At 36.7% G+C, this 18430-nt stretch overlaps 1 protein-coding gene across 3 annotated transcripts in view; it reads left to right on the top strand.

The window, feature by feature from the left end:
• Stk31 (serine/threonine kinase 31) overlaps window positions 1–18430 on the top strand; it is a 76720-nt gene that overhangs the window by 46095 nt on the left and 12195 nt on the right. For all 3 annotated transcript variants that reach the window (XM_036182343.1, XM_036182342.1, XM_036182345.1), the window contains 6 exons: window positions 811–891; window positions 4541–4666; window positions 5433–5558; window positions 5730–5816; window positions 6813–6962; window positions 10584–10706. In XM_036182343.1, coding sequence (XP_036038236.1) covers window positions 811–891; window positions 4541–4666; window positions 5433–5558; window positions 5730–5816; window positions 6813–6962; window positions 10584–10706 — 693 coding nt within the window. The remainder of the gene's footprint in view (window positions 1–810; window positions 892–4540; window positions 4667–5432; window positions 5559–5729; window positions 5817–6812; window positions 6963–10583; window positions 10707–18430) is intronic.

Genomic DNA, 18430 nt, shown 5'->3' on the forward strand with positions numbered 1-18430 from the left:
ATAAAATATGACAAAATTCATGACAGTTATGCCAATATGGAAATTTCAGATTATTATAAAGAAGAAAAAAAATCACTTACAATGTTCTCAATGGTAAAAGTAGTAAGTTAAAATTCAACTTCTTAATAGTTTTTTTTCCTGCTTGTTTTTAGAATTAAGCTTGATTACACACAATTCTGCATAGATTTTGTTTGTTTGTTTAAGACATATAGATTCTCACAGATTAACACAAACACCCTTTAGCTTAACAAGCAATAAAAAACATGAATGGAGCAGCTTGATCCGCCTGAGGGATGTAACCAGAAGACCGTTGTACCTTTGTTCCCACTCTGCTCCTAAATTCTGTGGCCACAGAAAAATCAGCCAGTCTACTGTTTTTCACAATGGAGAGACATTTTGTGTCAGAGAGATATTAAGGAAGAGTTAGTTTAAGGGATAGTTGTTTAAAGCAAAAATATTATGCAAATAATAGATATTCTAAGTGTTAAGCATGTAACTATAGCATACCTTTGAATCTTTGAATAAAAATAAGCCGCCTAGGATTGACTTTTATGATTTTCTTCCTAAGTTAAATTATTATTTTAAAATGTTACTATGTTCTTAATATTTTGAGAAATGACAGTTTATTATTACAGTATTTTTTTATTTTACTTTGAACATGAAGTGACTCATATCATATTTGCTTGATAGTTCTTGAAGTAGAAGTAAAAATTAAGGATTATGTATCTTACTAGATATAAGAAATAGATGGTAATATATTTGCTACAATTGAATACATACTGATCTATAATAAAAATACTTTTTAACTAGGAGAAGCTGAATAGCTTGACACAGAAATGGTTCCCTGAACTGCCTCTGCTGTATCCTGAAATTGGATTACTTAAATATATGGTAAGCTTTGTTTCCTCAGAAAATTGCCACCATGTAGAGAATGTAAAAACCGTGATGTTCAGATCATGTATGTCAATGTCACATCTATAGTATCTTTTCTATGAAAATACTCCTGATAAATATTTAAAAGGATTATTAAAACTTTTTCTCAGGACTGTCTTAAACCAAGTAGTTTAAAGTAGAAATATTGATGTGAGTTTGGTTTTCTTGGCAAGCAGGACTCCAAGGGTAGTGGTGTTTACAACTAATTGATCACAACCAGCTACTTGATGGTTGGATTAGTCTTTCGCCTTTATACCCAGGTAGGACAACTGATACGCACATCAGGACCACTATGGACCTCCACCAGAGTTTCCTCTGGCTTTGCCCTGCCCAGGCGTAGTACATCATCTTTCAGGTCCTAACATGAACTGTGGTGAGATGAGCTGGTGGTGTGTCCTTGGCAGACTGGAGAGGACTCAGGATCCCACCGTGGGCCCCCAGGTGGGGCCCTTCACCTTCATTGCACCACTGTGGCTTTCTGACTCAAAGAATTGGGAAACTGACTCTGGGGAGAATCTGTATACCCCAGTGTTTTAGATTGCCTTGTGGCAATAGAGAGCTAGGTGAAACACCATTGTTATCTGGCTTTTAGAATTGTTTTCCAGACCCCTTAGGTTCCACAATCCACATGTACAAGTTCCTAACATAAAGTGGCAGAATAGGACTGGAGAGATGGCCCTTAGGTGGTGGCTTGCAACCATCTATAATGAATCTGGTGCCCTCTTCTGGTGTTCAGGCATATATACAGGCAGAACACTGACTACATAATAAAATCTAAAAAAAAAAAGTGGCAGAATATTTGAATATGTGTTTTTTGTTTTTGATTTTTGAGAAAGGGTCTTGGGACACAGTCTGGGCTAACCTTGAACTTGTCATTCTCCTTCTACCCTGGTATGAGGTCTAGGATTACATGCTTGAGTGACCATATCCTGCTTTCCCAGCATACTTTTAAATAATGTCTAGAACACATGTAATACCTAGTAAAATATAAGTGTTACATAATAATCAGTATATAATGTTTAGGGAATGTATAACAAAAATATTCTTTTTTTGGGTACAGATACAATTTTATTTTGAATATTTTTGTTTAACGATTGAGTACAAGGAAGAAGAATCCACAGATACAGAAGCTAATTGTGTTTATTTATTGAGATTGTAATTCACAGCCAGGGATTTAATTCAGTAGGTCTAGTGCTTGCTTGGCATGCATAAGCCATTCTTTTAGTTTTCTAGTAGTGCATAAAATACATGTAGTGGCACACATCTGCAGTCTCAGTACTTTGGACGTGGAGGCAGGAAGATCAGAGTTCAAGGCCATCCTGGGCTACATGAGAATCAGTCTCAAAAAAAGTGTTAGTAAGTTATGATAATAGCTAAAACATAATCTATAAAGCAATGTTTGTATAAATATGTGAGTTTATTTTAATAAATGTGTAAGATTAAATTTCTTGAATCACAGTTGGTAGTGTAGTTTTATGGGTTCCATCCCCTGTGCCACAGAAATAAAAAATGTTCTTCAAACAATTATTATAAAGTCTTCCCATACTATATTTAAAAATGATGTGTGAATTGGGTATCACGACTTACTATTACAGTTTCAGAATTTGGGAACCTGAGGCATGAGGATTGCTTTCAGTTTGAGGCCAGCCTGACTTGTGTACTGAGTTCCAGGATAGCCTGGGATACCAAGTGAGAATCTGTCTTAAAAACTCAAACATGAGCTGGCCGGTGGTGGTGCACACTAATCCTAGCACTAGAGAGGCAGAGGCAGGTGGATCTTTGTGAGTTTGAGGCCAGCCTGGTCTACAGAGCTAGTTCCAAGACAGCCAAGGCTACACAGAGAAATCTTGTCTTGAAAAACCCAAAAAACAAACCCCAGAGAAAAAAACACAACAACCCTCCAAACACCAAGACATGATAAAACCAAAACCATAAAAAAAATGTTTATTTCTTCTTGAAGCTAGTAGCTCTAGCTTTAGAGCCTGTCTTGTGTCTGGTGGTAGAGTGTGTGTATAGCTATGTGAAGTTGAAGATTATTTTATTTACTGTAGAAGAGTATACGAGGTTCAAATCATGGTCTGTGGATGCCTCCCAATGACTTTACTATGTTTAAGATGATTTTGAGGTAGAATCCTAGAAATCCTTTGTAAACTGATTATGTGTTACTGAAATTTAATAACAACACAAACAAGACCTATAAAGCAATCCCATAACCTTGCCTCCTAAAACTACACTGCAATAAAACTGGGTCATTGTTTGGGTCTTGCTTAGGCATCTATATTGTGGAGAGATCATGGGAAGGTCAGCTTCCTGTCACATGTAGACTAAACAATATGGCATCAGACTTCCTGGTCCTCTGGGCTCTTAGGACATTTCTGCCCCACTTTCTGTGTTGTTCCTTGAGCCTCAGGTATGAATTGTGTGGTAGATGTACCTACTAGAGCTGGGCACCCATGGTCAGTGGTTCTTTGCATTTGACCAATTGTGGTGCCTGCAATGGTCTTCATCTGCTGCAAAAAGAAGACCTTTAACGAAGGATGAGAGTTACACTGGTGGGTTTATGGGTAAGTTCTAAGAACACAGTTATAAACTATAATATAGTTTGGAGAGTGGCAGTAGTAGTTTCATCATAGTGTGCTAGAGGAAACCTCACAAGGCCCTCCCTAGATAAAAAGCTACTGGTAATTCATGGCGGTAAGACAGGGAAAATTAGTCTTCCCCAGGGGTAAGCCTCTTAATTTGTTATTCACTATCAACTGGTCAGCACATATGTGAGCAACACTAAATGAACTCAGCAGGTTGTATTTGTGTGTGTGTGTGTGTGTGTGTGTGTGTGTGTGTGTGTGTGTGTAACAAAAATTAAAGAGACCATGGATTTGAGAGTGGGGAGATATAGGAGGGCTTGGAGGGAGGGGCATGATGTACACATTTATGAAATTAAAAAATAAGTTAAAAAAATCAAGCTCTGTGGTGGTGGTGCACGCCTTTAACCCCAACACTGGGAGGCAGGGGCAGGCAGATCTCTGAGTTCAAGGCCAGCCTGGTCTGCAGAGCAAGTTCCAGAACAGCCAGGTCTACACAGAGAAACCCTGTCTCAAAAAATAAAGAAGGAAACAAACAAATCTACTAAAGAAAATAAAATCTAGTTTTAATATAAGAATATAAAAATGGTAGGATTACAATTGGGAAAATGATTTTCATATTCAGGAATACTAAGCAGAAGTGTCAGGATTACTTTGCAACAGTCATAACTTTCAGACTTCTCATCAGTGTTCTCTAACTACTTTGACTTGTCTTCATTTTAATTTTTAGGGCATATATGAGGTTTTTCAGGTAAGTATTGGAGTTTCTTGCAAGCATGTCTTACTAACTTCAGTCATTTCTGCAGTCTGTTGTAAATTTACAGCAGTGACTGTCTGGTAATTACAAAGTAGGCAGGAGAAATTCAAGAGTGAGGGATTAAAAAGAATCCAAAATTTAAACATTTTTGTTTTATTTTTCAGTTAGGTTGATGATCTTCATTGCATTTAATAGTATGCCCTGTTGGTGTTTTGAAAGCCCTAAGGAATGTTTTGACTATCTAAACATAATAAAAATTTGTGCCTAGAATTCTGGTGGTCTTCTTACTATGAGCTTAGAGCGAGACCTTCTTGACACTGAACCCATGAAGGAACTTAGCAGCAAGCGTCCTCTGGTGTGCTCTGAGGTTAACGGGCAGCCGGTTCTCTTAAAGGTAATTTTAAGTTCTGATTTATGGAAGCTTCAGAAGTATAAAGGAAGTGGTGATGTTACTTTTCAGGGAATAAAACAAACCCACTCTTTCTAAAGTATGTAAGTTGATTGGCATGATGATTGTGTTTGAGCTAATTTTGACTTTAAAATTTCTCTCATTCCCCTAAAGAGTACTGTCTTTACTAGGGTTACTTGATTTTCTTTTTTGGGTACACTTACTGCATTTTGTTCAGTAGTCTTTAAAAATTCTTGTTTTTCTAGATGTTTTTTGAAAGCTTAACTATGTTGCCAACACAATCTTGTACTGCTTAATTTCTTTGAAATTTTTTAAGATTTCATTTTATGTGTTTTGTCTGCATGTGTATCTTTGTTCCATATGCATGCCTGGTTCCTGTGGAGGTTAGAAGAGGGCACTGGATCCCATGGAACTGGAGTTCATACAGTTGTGAGACACCATGTGGGTGCTGGAAGCCAAACTCCTATCTTTCACAAGAGCACCAAGTGCTCTTAACCACTAGCCATCTCTCTAGCCCCTTAATTTCTTCTTATGAGCTGAAACTGAATGAACTTGAGAGGGTGTTTTAAGTTGGCCTTAGTTACCACATATTTGGGAATATAGATCCAGTATTCAATGCAGATAAAGTACTTAAAATAGAAAAATAAATGTAACTTAACTTACAATAACTTACATTTAAGTTGGAACAATAAATTAGAATGGGATTTTTAATGTTGAAATTACCAATGCCTTTTTTGTTGTTGTTGTTGAGGGCTATTCTGTGGATGTTGACACAGAAGGCAGGGTGATTCAGAGGGCAGCCTCCTATCATAGAGCTTGTGGAGATGCTAAGGAAGAGTCTGGATTACTGCCATTGATATTCCTGTTTCTGTGTAAGGTAAAGTTCCTAAACTAATCTATTGTAGAAATTATTTATTTCAAGTAAGTTTTAAAGTGGTATTTTTTTCTTCTTAATATAAAACAATAGTTACCTTGTAGAATCACTATGCAATACAAATATATTGGTGAATTTTTCACTTTGAGTTACATTTTCTATTTTGCTTCTTAGTCTGATCCTGTTGCCTACCTGATGGTCCCATACTATCCTAAGGCAAACCTGAGCTCAGTTCAGGCCAGTATGCCTTTAACTTCAGAAGTAAGTAAAAATCATTCTGAGGGATGCATTGCACAAGAAACTAACATCTAATATGTAACACCCAATACTACATGCTGTTCTTTACAAATATTTGGGCTGTGTTATTCTGTTTTATTGTTGCATCGGCTCTGTGCATAAGAGAAAACAAGGCTGAGAAGGATTAAGTGAATTGCACAGAACCTTTTCATCCAATAGAACTGAAACTTGAAATTAGGTCTTTCTGGTTCCAGAGCCCAGACTTATACCATTAAGCTATGCTATATGTAACTGCCTATGATTGATAATGGTTGATACTTTGATTTTTAAGTGGCAGTTTTAGCTTTTATCATTATAAATTTAGAATTAGTAATAAAAGAGGTTCTGATTCTTCCCTTTTATTAACATTATTTTATTCTCATCTAGCTGCATTATGTGGTGGTTATTTAAGTTGCCTTAGAGAGGGATGTGTGTGTATGTATGTGTGCGCTTGTGTGCCTGCATGTGTGCAAAGAGCACTTATGATGTTACCAGTTACATAGAGCATTACTTAACTTTCTATTGCTGTGATAGAATACCATGACTAAGGCAACTTATAAAAGAAAGCATTTAATTGGACTTAAAATTCCAGAGAGTACATGATGACAGAGTAAGGCATGGTGTTGGGAACAGTTTGAGAGCTCCTATCTTTAAAGAGAGGGAGGAGTCTTTTGAAGCCTGGAAGTCTGCCCAGGGTGACGAACCTCCTCCAATAAGGTCAGTCCTCCTAATCCTTCCCAAATAGGTCTACCAACTAGTGATGAGTATTCAAATATGAGCCTGTTGAGGTCATTCTTATTTAAACAACCATGCATAGTTAAGCTTTATCTAGCCTTTAATTCTTTGTCTGTGATATATCCTTAATTTGAAGGAAGCTTTACTTCAGTTCTGGGACAGTCTTTTAATAGAGACAAAATTTATCCATTAAAATGAGTTGTCAGTTTTTGAAACTCCACCTCTTTCACATGTACTTATTTGTAGGAAGCTTTAAAAGTCATGAAAGGTGTTGCCCAAGGCCTGCATACATTGCACAGTGCTAACATAATTCATGGATCACTTCATCAGAACAACGTATTTGCCTTAAATCGTGAACAAGGGATTGTTGGAGATTTTGACTTCACCAAATCTGAGGTAAAATATCATAGCTTTACTGGACAGAAACCACTTAATAAAGTGGTTCAACACTTCCACACAATATGGTAATTTATTGGAAGATCTGCACTTTTAGTTAAGGGGTGTCATGTAGTACAAATAGTATCTGTAACAATCATCTAGATTGTGATGAGCATTGTGTGGTTTTGCTCTAAATACAGAAACAGTTTGACCTACTGAATGGCATTGACAATATTGATCATTATTTTTCTCATTAGGAAACAGTTGCTAGGAAACATGTAAGAACCTCCCTCTTCTTGTACTTTTTTCTTTCATAGATTAAATTTATATATGCTTTGCTATTATTAATATAGTACATTTTTAGAAGCCTGAGAACCATGGATGTTTTTGTTTTAAATCTAGGTTCAATTACATGACTTTTAACTTGGTGCCTCATTATCTTTCAATAGAAGAGAGATAACAAAGTCCAGACAATTTGTAGAGATAACAAAGTCTAGACAGTTAAGAGAATGTGTGTGTGTATTTATTTATTTGTTTGTTTTTTTGTTTGTTTGTTTTGAGACAAGGTTTCTCTGTGTAGCTTTGTGCTTTTCCTGGAACTCGCTTTGTAGACCAGGCTGGCCTCAAACTCACAGGAGAATGTGATATTTTTAAGTGTATTTGTGGAGTAGGCAGTCTAGGATTATAGATGATCACAAGGGAGAAATTTCCTCTTTATTTTAATTTACAAAGATGTATATGTTTATTATATATAGCCTGTTTTGAAATATGTATATACTATAAATGGCTAAATGAACAGTTCCCATTTAAAATACAACAGCTTTATCGAGATGGAGTTCATACATTTTTAGCATGTTCATAAAGTGGTGTATTGATTACCACTATCTAATTTAGATAATTTTTATCACATCCCAAAGTAGTCACTGATTAGCAGTTACTTTTCATTTCTGTTTCTGTTCAGGCCTTGGAAACCAGAAATATACTTGGTGCTTCTGGATTTTCTTATTCTGTAATCTCACAAAAGTAAAATTATGCAAATAGTTGACCTTTTGTGAATCACTTTTGTTACTTAGTGTAACATTCAGAGTTAATGTATGTTGCTGAATGTTTAAGGACATAATTCTTTTTATGGCCAAATGTATTTAATTATATGTATATGTGAAACTTTAGTGTGTGTTTTCATCAGTAGATAGATACTTGGATTTACGTTTTTTTTTGTTTACTTGAGACAAGGTCTTACTGGGTAGTAAATGTTGGCTTTGAACTTTCTTTGTAGCACAGGTCTTGAACTCCTAGTGCCCTTCTGCCTCAGCCTTTGACATGCTGAGATTCCAAGTATGTATCCTCAAGCCTAGCTCTAGGCTTATGTTTTTCAGTGATTATGAATTAGGTTTCCATGAACATTAGTTACAAGGTTTTTGTACAGACATTCTCATTGCCTTGGGGAATGGAATTACTGAGTCATATAATTCAGTTTCCTTCCTATTGAAAATACTTAACAAGTTACACAGTCATGAATAGGGATGTGTGATAATTTATATTATAATTGGTATCCACATAATCTCAAAATACATTGTAAGCAAATAAAACTGGCTTAGAAAAAAGTCAAAAATGTTTTAAGTGGCAAGAATTTTTGATCAACTACCATGCAAGATTACATCAAATGTAGATATTCTGCTTGAATTTTTTTTCATCTGAATTTCAAGGGCTGCAGTATAGAGAATCTAAATCTTTAAGCATCACTACTTCTGGAGTTTTTATTGCCGAAAACTGTTGGAAAATGGAACTTGTAGCTGGGTGGTATTGGCGCACACCTTTAATCCTAGCACTCAAAGGCAGAGGCAGGTGGATCTCTGTGAGGTTGAGGCCAGCCTGGTCTATAGCGTTCCAGGACAGCCAGGGTTATTCTGAGAAACCTTGTCTCAAAAAACAGAAAAATAAACAAACAAACAATAAAAAACCTAAAACAAAGAAAGAAAATGAAATTTGCTTTTGGCCATATGAAAAATCTATTCAAGGTACCATGGACTCTGGGAATAAGGATACTATATTCTTTTCTCAAGAGACAAACTTAGGCCATTTTTAAAAAGCAAATTTTCAATTATTTCTAGCAGTGAAAAACATGAAAAATTTAAGAAAATCATACTGATTCTGGTAGGTTTACAATAAATATGTCCAGTTTACTGCTTCCCTTTTTTGAGGAACTTCCAAAGTACCTACTATTTTCCATCTTCATAAGCCTTATGTAAAGATTCAGTTTCTTCACATACGTCCTTGTCAATCACTGCTGTTACATACTTTGGTCATTTGGTTTACAAGTTTTAGATTAATGCTGTCTTAGTGGTTTTCATATGATAGCTCAAAAGAATGAAAAAGTGAATATGAAACTAATACAAAGTTGGATTGTACAGGATTTTTATATAGATGAATTTTTTGAAACATTTATTGTCCCATATTAATTTATCTGAGGATTAAAGTGACACAAGGAAATAACTAAGGACTTCTAACATCAATTTTAAGGATTCTTGTCAGTTTATTTTTGATCATATCCTTGGTACAATTGTAGATGCAACTGCTCCAAGAATCACTCCTTTTTATATTAATTTGTCATCTGATATTCTTCCCCAAAGTGCTATTTTAACATTCCCAGTTGATGCCTTAGCTGCTGGGTTTTAGATTATACTTAGAGAAGTTGGGATAAAGGAAGTAACTGGAGAAAATATATAATGATACTTAGGGATATATAGTAGGCACGGTGCTAACATTATCTTTGTAACAGCTCTATAATATAGATATTATAGCCATTTTAAAAGTTAGTTTAGACGTGAAGAACTTAAAATTTAAGACCACACAGCAAATAAATGTGAGAGTTGGAATTGCAACCAATGGCAGACTGAATTTAGATGTCATGATTTGTCATTGATTGCCCTTTGATTTCTTAGAAAATGGTATATTTAGAAAATGGTTATGAAGAGAAGAAAGTGATTTGTACCATTTAATTTAAAATATTTAGAATGCTCAGAATTAGAAAATAGTACTGCTTTGTGAATTTATTAAAATACACAAACAGGAGTAGGGAAGAGGGCTTCATGGGTGAAGTACTATCCATGTAAGCCTGATAACCTGAGTTTGATTCCTGGAACCCTTGTAAAAAGTCAAGAAAGCCCGATGCAGTGGCACACGCCTGTAATCCCAGCACTTGTCCACTTAGAAGGAGGTAGAGACAGGAAGGTCTGAAGCCTTGGGGCAGTTTGCCTGGAGTAGGTAGTAGAGCAGCAGAAAGAGCAAGAAAGACCCTGCTTCAGCAGGGCGGAAGGGGAAGGTCTCCTTCAGAAAGTTGTTCTCTGACCTGCACACGTGCTCATCCATCCATCCACAAGCATACATGCCCACAAACACGCACGATTAAAATTAAAATATACAAAACAATGTCCATGATCAGAGAATGCAGAGTCATTCATTTTCAGTCCTCACCTACAGTGTGAGTATAACAAAAGTAAATTTTGTAAGAGTAGAAAATTAGATACTTGAAAGGTAGACAATGAAATATTTCAGAAGACCTTTCAATTGAGAACAGAGCTCTTGCCCAGAGCCCTTAACTGTTTTGTCTCTAAAATCCCTACAATGCTGTTTTTGTAGAGTCAACGAGCCTCAGTGAACATGATGGTTGGTGGACTGAGTTTGACATCACCTGAATTGAAAACTGGAAAACCTCCTTCTCCAAGTTCAGACTTATATGCTTATGGCTGCCTTTTATTATGGGTATGTTTTTTTTTTTTAAATCATCAATAATTTACATATGCTTCAGAATGTAAAGGGATGATTGTAGTGATTTTCAGCCATTTTTTTGGATGAAGAATAATGGTGTACTTTTTAAAAGTAGAATTTGTGTGTGTATGTATGTGTATTGTGTTTGTGTGGAGGTGTACATGCACCTGTATGTATGCATGTAGAGGCCAGAAATCAACTTTGGATGAATTATTTAGGAGTCATGTACTTAGCTTGTTGAGACAGGGTCTGTCATTGTCCTGGAGCTTACCAAGTAGGCCAGGCTGGCTGGCCAGTGAGTTACAGAGTTCTGCCTGTCTGCCTTCCCCACACTGGGATGATAGACATGTGCAAACTACTTGGGTTTTTGGATATAACTCAGGAGCTCATGCTTGGGTGACAAGCACTTAATTACACCCAGATATTGGGGTAAATACTGAAAGATCAGAGAGACAAAGGAACAAGCCAATGCTGTGTCTCACCTCACTGACTCCATGAATCCTCTGACTGAAATCCTGAGTCCTCACCCAAAAGGCTCCAACTGAAAAAGCCTCTAGTTGAAAGGGATGCTTCTGCCGAAAGCCTTTAGTTCCCATCTCCTCACGCCTTATATACCTTTCTCCACCCAGCCATCACTTCCTGGGATTAAAGGCCTGTGATTCCCAGGTACTGGGATTAAAGGTACGTGCCACCACTGTCTGGCTCTGTTTTCTCTCCTAGATTGAATCAATTTTATGTAGTCCTGGGTGGCTTTGAACTCACGGAGATCCAGATGGATCTCTGCCTCCTGAGTGCTAGGATTAAAGGTGTGTGCCACCACTGCCTGGCCTCTATGTTTAATCCAGTGGCTTGTTCTATTTTCTGATCTTCAGGTAACTTTTATTAGGGTATACAACATATCACCACAATAAAGGGTAAGTCAGCTCATTTTGTTCTTAGGCTCTATGGCATGGTATGTGTTCTCAGTACAGAGTTCTGCTGCTGTAGCACCAAAGCATAAACAAGTGAATATGACCTGTTCCAATAATAGTTTATTAATGTACACTGAATTTGATTTTTTATGTAGCTTTCATATCTTATTAAATAGAATTTCTTTGATTTTCCTTGAAATACTTAAAACCATGAGAACAATTTTTGGCTTACAGTTTGTACAGAAGCAGATAGTAACATTGATGTAGTACAGAGGTCATAGTTTGCTAATCCCTGGTCTAGCCATACAGATGAACAAAAGAAAGAATCATTCTATTTAAAAGCAAAGAAATGAAGCTGGGTTTGTTTGCAGATAACATGATTAATAGAATAGAGTATTTTTAGGAATGTACATAAAATCTTCTAGAACTAATATGTATTTATCAAAGTAACAGTTTTAATTGCAGTGTAATTATCTTTCTTATTTACTAGTAGAAAATAGGAAATTTAAAATTATAAAGATATGGCCCTCGTCAGGTGGCGGTGGCACACGCCTTTAATCCCAGCACTCAGGAGGCAGAGCCAGGTGGATCTCTGTAAGTTCAAGTCAGCCTGGTCTACAGAGCAAGATCCAGGACAGGCACCAAAACTGCACAGAAAAAAACCTGTCTTGAAAAACCAAAAAAAAAAAAGACTCAGAGAGATGATTCAGTGCTTAAGACCACTTGTTCTTGCAGAGAACCTGAGTTTGGTGCCAAGAAACCATATGTTGGCTCACAAACCATGAGTAATATTCTAGGGGGATCTGACATTCTATTTTTTGACTTCAGCAGGCACCAGGCACATATTTTACACATGCATGCATGCATGCAGAAAAAACATGAAAGAATTTAAAAAGTCATGAAAGTAGCTGGGGAGATAGCTCAGTGAGTATGAGAGCTTACTGTGTAAAAATGAGGACTTGGGTTTGAAGCCCCAGAACCATGAAAAAGCCAAGCATGGCTTCATGCTGAGGTTGTTTCTCCAGCTAAAATGGGGAACTTCTAGTTCAGGGAATAAGGAAGAGAGGAATAGAGGAAGACACCTGAAGAATGTATATACATGGGCCTGTGTGCATGCACTCCCTCACACATGCCTAGAAAACCATGAAAATATCAAAATAGGGAACTTTAGACAAGTTTAATAAACAAATAAATAAATAAGATAAATAGAAAACTGTAAAGCATTTCTAAGAAAAATTAAAGATACAGATAGAAAAATATACTATATTTATGGACTGGAAAACCTGATGTTTTATGAAAGTTCTACTCAAGATTGGCCTATTACATTCAAAACACTTTCAGCTGAAATGCTGGTAGTTGTGTTTGTGTGTGGAAATCAATAACCAGGCATTATAATAAATGTTACCGTTTACATAAAATATATAGGATTGGTAGTAGCAAGAGAGTTTTGTGAAAGCAAAAATTGGAAGGCTTGTAGGCTGATTTCAAGACAATAAAATCATAGTTTGTGAAAACAGACTGATATTATTGTGAGGTTAGACATACAAATGATGAGTATTATGTGATATTTTGTTTGTATTCTGACAAATGAAGCTTGCCTGGAAATCAGAGAAGCAGAGCAGCCAGCCACTAAAGTCTTCTTAACTCTTTGAAATCTCAGACCAAATGAGGTTGAGATCCTGTCTCCACCCAACTTATATTCCTGACTGTACTTCCCTAGTGCTGGAACCAAAGGCTTGAGCCTCCTGAGTGCTGGGATCAAAGGCTTGAGCCTCCTGAGTGCTGGGACCAAAGGCTTGAGCCTCCTGAATGCTGGGACCAAAGGCTTGTGCCACCACCACCTGGTTCTATAGTTAACTAGTGGCTAGATCTCCCTCTGATCTCCAGGCAAGCTTTATTTGTCAGAACACAAACAAAATATACAACAGATGAGAATGGTATAGAGCAGTGGTTCTTAACCTTTTAAATGCTGTGACCCTTTAATATAGTTCCTCATATTGTGGTGACCATAAAATTATTTTGTTGCTACTTCATAACTAATTTTGCTACTGTTTTAAACCATAAATATCTGATATGCAACCCTGTGGAGTTGTGACCCACAGGTTAAAAAGCAATGGTATAGACAGTAGTAGAAAAAATCTGTTTATGTATGGCCAGTTGATTCTTTTTTTTTTTTTTTTTTTTTTAGCTGAGGATTGGACCCAGGGCCTTGCACTTGCTAGGCAAGTGCTCTACCACTGAGCTAAATCCCCAGCCCGGCCAGTTGATTCTTGACAAGGCAGTTATTTGAGTGAATGGAGTACTGTGTTTTCAAGTAGAAAACACAGGAGAAATCCATTTTTTAGATTTTTAAAAATTTCTTAGAACAGAGGTTTTAAAAACATGTTCTTAGGGTTTTCTGAATTTCATTTGTATCTGTTGTAATGTTTCCCTTTTTATTTCTATTTTTATTAGTTTGGGTCTTCTCTTAGTTAATATGGATAAAGCTTTGTCAATTTCATTTAGCTTTTTAGAGAGACAAATCTTCATTTCTTTGATTCTTTGTATTGCTTTTGGTTTTTTGTTTATTTAATTATTTTTAGCCCTAATTTTTGTTAGTGTCTTCCTGTCACTCTTTGGATTTAATTTAATTTGTTTTTATTTTTCCAAAGCCCCAGATGCATCAATAAATTACTAGAGATCTTAATAGTTTTAGACGTTGATACTTAGTGCTGTAGACTTTCCTCTTAGGAGTGCCTTCAGTGTATCCTATGATTTGGATATGTTACATTTTCATTTTCATTCAGAACTAGGAATTTTTTTTCCTTCTTAATTTCTTCAGTTATTCAATTATCATTCATCAGTGTAGTAACTGCTGCCACTGTTAAGCCAGAACAATTTTGTAATCCCTTCAAATTTATGTGTGTTGTCCTTTTGTAGCCAAGTTCTTTCTCTGACTCAAATGTGTCCAACCCTTTTACATTGTGGAAGACATTGTCATCAGTCTAGTTAATAGCAACAACGAAACCACACACAGAATCTTATAATGATTTAAGTAAATCTGTGATTTTGGGGCTAATTTATAGATATTATTGGCATGTGGCCCATGGGCCCTAGTTTGGACACATGTGTAGGAGTAATCCTTTTACCCTTAATAAACATTGTTCTTTTTATTTTTTAAAAACACATGTTTTTTGTCTATTGAAGAAGGCAATTGTCCTATTTATGGCTTTTATTGCTGAGAAGAGACACCACAAACATGGCATCATTATAAAGAAAACATTTAATTGGGGTGGCTCACTTACAGTTTTCGAGGTTCAGTCCATTATCATCATGGTGGGAAGCATTATGGCGTGCAGGCAGACACAGAACTGGAGAGGTAACTGAGAGTCCTATATCTTGTAGGCAACAGGAAGTGGACTGAGACACTGGGCATTAGGAAGCCCCAAAGCCTGCCCCCACAGTGACACACTTCCTCCGCCAAGGTCACACCTACTCCAGCAAAGCCATACGTCCTAATAGTGCCACTCCTTATGAGTTTATGGGGACCAATTTCATTCAAACTACCACAGCCATACAAACAATAAACAATGACTTTTTGAGACTATCTTCTTTCAGTGTAATACTTTCAAAACTCCTGCATATTGTCTAGTGTAGTTTTTGTATGAGTGTACCAAGTTAATTTGTTCACATTAAAGGATATTTGGATGGTTCTAGCTTTTGGTTATTACAGATAAAGCTGCTTATAACAGCTTTGTGTGTGGTTTTGTTATAAACAAATTGTCTTTTTAGGGTAAATAGCTCTGAGTGAGATTGATGTGTCAGATTATAATTGTGTGAGTAATTTTTTATAAAGAACTGCCCAACTACTTTGCAGACTGAGCATCCTTTTTCACTCTAGTCATACAAATGAGTTTCAGTTGCCTACACCATTGTCACCACTTGGTATTGCTATCTTCTCTCTTAACCATGCTCTCAGTATAGAAGTATCATGGTTTAAGTTTTTATCTCCATAGTGAATGATTATTTTGAACATATTTTATTTGTTTTCTATATACTTGATGAAGTCTCTTCATATCTTTTGTCTGTTTTTAAATGGGTTGTGTTCCAATTTTTTTTTTTATAAAAAGCATTTAAAATCTCCTGTAGACATGCTTGATATCTTTGGTTATATGTATGCCTAAGTATTAAGTTAGTATGAATGGGATTGTTTTTCTGAGACCTTATTCAGTAAAGGTTTTATTGGTGTATAGCAATGTTATGATTCTTTTGTGATTTTTCAATCTGATACTTTGCTGAATCTTTGATCAGATCTTGTATTCACGTGAGTTCTTTAGGAGCTTTTAAATTTGGGGTCATATCATCTTCTGATGGATAATTGAACTTCTCTGTTTTTTTTATCCCTTTTATTTCTTTTTTCTTGCTTTGGGTGCAAATTTAGCACTATATTGTATAAAAGTGTTGTGAGTAGACATCCTTATTTCTTGATTTTGGAGAAAATGCTTTAATATTATATTAGATAAGATAGAGAAGTACAAAAAATTCAGACAAGTATAGACTATTCTCATAGCTATAGAATACATATTCTTCCACCACCCTGTGAAACTTTGTCCGTTCATTTGAGAAGATTTCAAACAAATACTATCTTCCAAGCCCCATCAGTTTTCATGCATGTGACATGATCTCACTATTTAACCTACTGTAACAAATTTCCTCCTTGGTTTGCCCCATAGCTTTTGTGTTATTTCTCTTTGATGTTGCTATCAGGCTGAATTGATGGAGTGGGACTTCAGTTCCACATCAGCTCATGCCTGCTAGCTGAAGAGTTGTATACTTCACTCTTGTGTTTAGATTATGACAGTTCTTTATATAGTTGAGATAGCATTCCCATTAGAAGAGAATTGGACAGTTGTTTCCCACTGGAGGATGCTGCTGCACTCTGTGATTGTTTTCTTTGTTGTACAGAAAATTATATAAAAGTGGAGTGTGTGTGTGCATGTGTGCACATGATGTATGTACATGTGTAGGCACACATGTCACAGCATGTGTGGAGGCCAGAGGACAGTTTCGTGTACTTGATTCTTTTCTTTCACCTTTAAATGGGTTCATTTAATTCAGGTTGCTAGGTGAGGCAAATGCCATTGCCTGATGGGCATCTTACTGCCCTTACAGAAGCTTTTAAATTTCATGTAATACCATTTAATTCTTAGAATTATTTCCTGTGCCTTTGGAGTCTTCAGAAAGTGCATACATATGCTTATTTATCAAAGTTTTACTCCCAACAGTTTCAACGTTGCAAGTTTTACATTAAGGTCTGTGAAATCTTTTGAATTAATTGTTGGGCAGTGTAGTGGTTTGAATGATATGTCTCCCATAGTCTCAGATATTTGAATACTTGGTCCCTAGTTGATGGCAGGCTATTTTTCTGTGTGTGTGTGTGGGTTGAGATGGTGAGAATCTTCCTATCGAGTAGCATACTGTTAAAGCCTCAGTTGCCAGTACCTCAGTGTGCAGAGACAAACTGCTTTAATAGTAACATCACACAATATCAATTTCAACCCAGTTACATATCACCAATGTTTGTAAACTGAAAATAGAGAAACTTAGAGTATAGAATATTCTGTAAAGTTAAAAAATTATCTAGGGTAAGTGTGGACAGAAGTCAAAGAATGAGATAAAAAATAGAAACAACTCCTCTATCCAAAGTAGAGGTAGAAAAGAAAGAGGCTAAGATACTCATGGGAAAAATTGATTTTAAAAATTACTACATGCTTTTAATTCCAGCATTGAGGAGGCAGAGGCAGGCAAATCTCTGTGAGTTCAAGGCCAGCCCTGCTTACCTATTGAGTTATTGGCCAGCCTAGAACTAGTGTAGGGCTACAAAGTGAGACCCTGTCTCAAAAAGTTAAAAAAGGAAAAGGTATTAATTATTGATAAAAAGAGGGGAGGTATGGGGAGAGGGAAAAGACAGGAGCAGGAAAATGGGTAAAGAGAGGAAAGGTACATGAGATGAAGTTTTCAGAAACATTAGGGAGAGTCGGCATGGTGGTGCATGCTTGAGATTCTAGCACTTAGGACTAAGGGAGAGACAGAAGACTCTGACCAGTCTCTCCAGGCCAGCCTGGGCTATGCACTCAGCCCCTATTTTTAGAAAAACAAAACTAGAAATAGAGAATAAAACAAAGCAAATATAGTAGAAGACAAAACAACAACAAAAACAGCAGCTAACTATATCCTCATTGCTGAGGAGGTGGAGGATGGAGACACTGCCTTTTCCCCCAGGCATATCATTTTGCAGTTTATTTGCAATGAGATTGGGACTAGTGAGCCATTTTTCTGTCTGAAGGCCAAGAGGTAAGAACAGAAATAGCTTATTGGAAGCTGAGCTCTTCTCTGCCCTTCCTACCAGGGCTTTGGTGACCACTGCCAGGCTGAATTCTTGCCAGCATTTTCCCATGTAGATTTGGAACTCTTTGAATGTAGAAACTACCCTCTAGCTCCCACTTGCTGAGTCTGTGTATTCACTCAGTGCACATCCACTATCAACAGAAGCATCCTGCCCCCCTTGCATGTGTAGGTGTGGGAGATGCTGGGGATAGGCATTTACAGTTGTTTCTGGGACTCTGAGAGTATAGGAAACAGTCAGGACAAAGTAGTCTGTGCTGAGAGGAAAGGCTTAGACAGTGAGTGGTCTTGTGTGCTCTCTGCCTCAGCCTTCCTGCTCAGTCTTAAGTAGCCACTTTGGCTCCTCCTCAGAGGTTGGGCAGCTTTTCTTTCAGCATGATTACATTTCCTACCATATAAACCTAAGTTCCAGGTCTGTCAAGT

The sequence above is a fragment of the Onychomys torridus genome, chromosome 3 (genome assembly GCF_903995425.1).
Source record: "Onychomys torridus chromosome 3, mOncTor1.1, whole genome shotgun sequence".
NCBI classification, from domain to species: domain Eukaryota; kingdom Metazoa; phylum Chordata; class Mammalia; order Rodentia; family Cricetidae; genus Onychomys; species Onychomys torridus.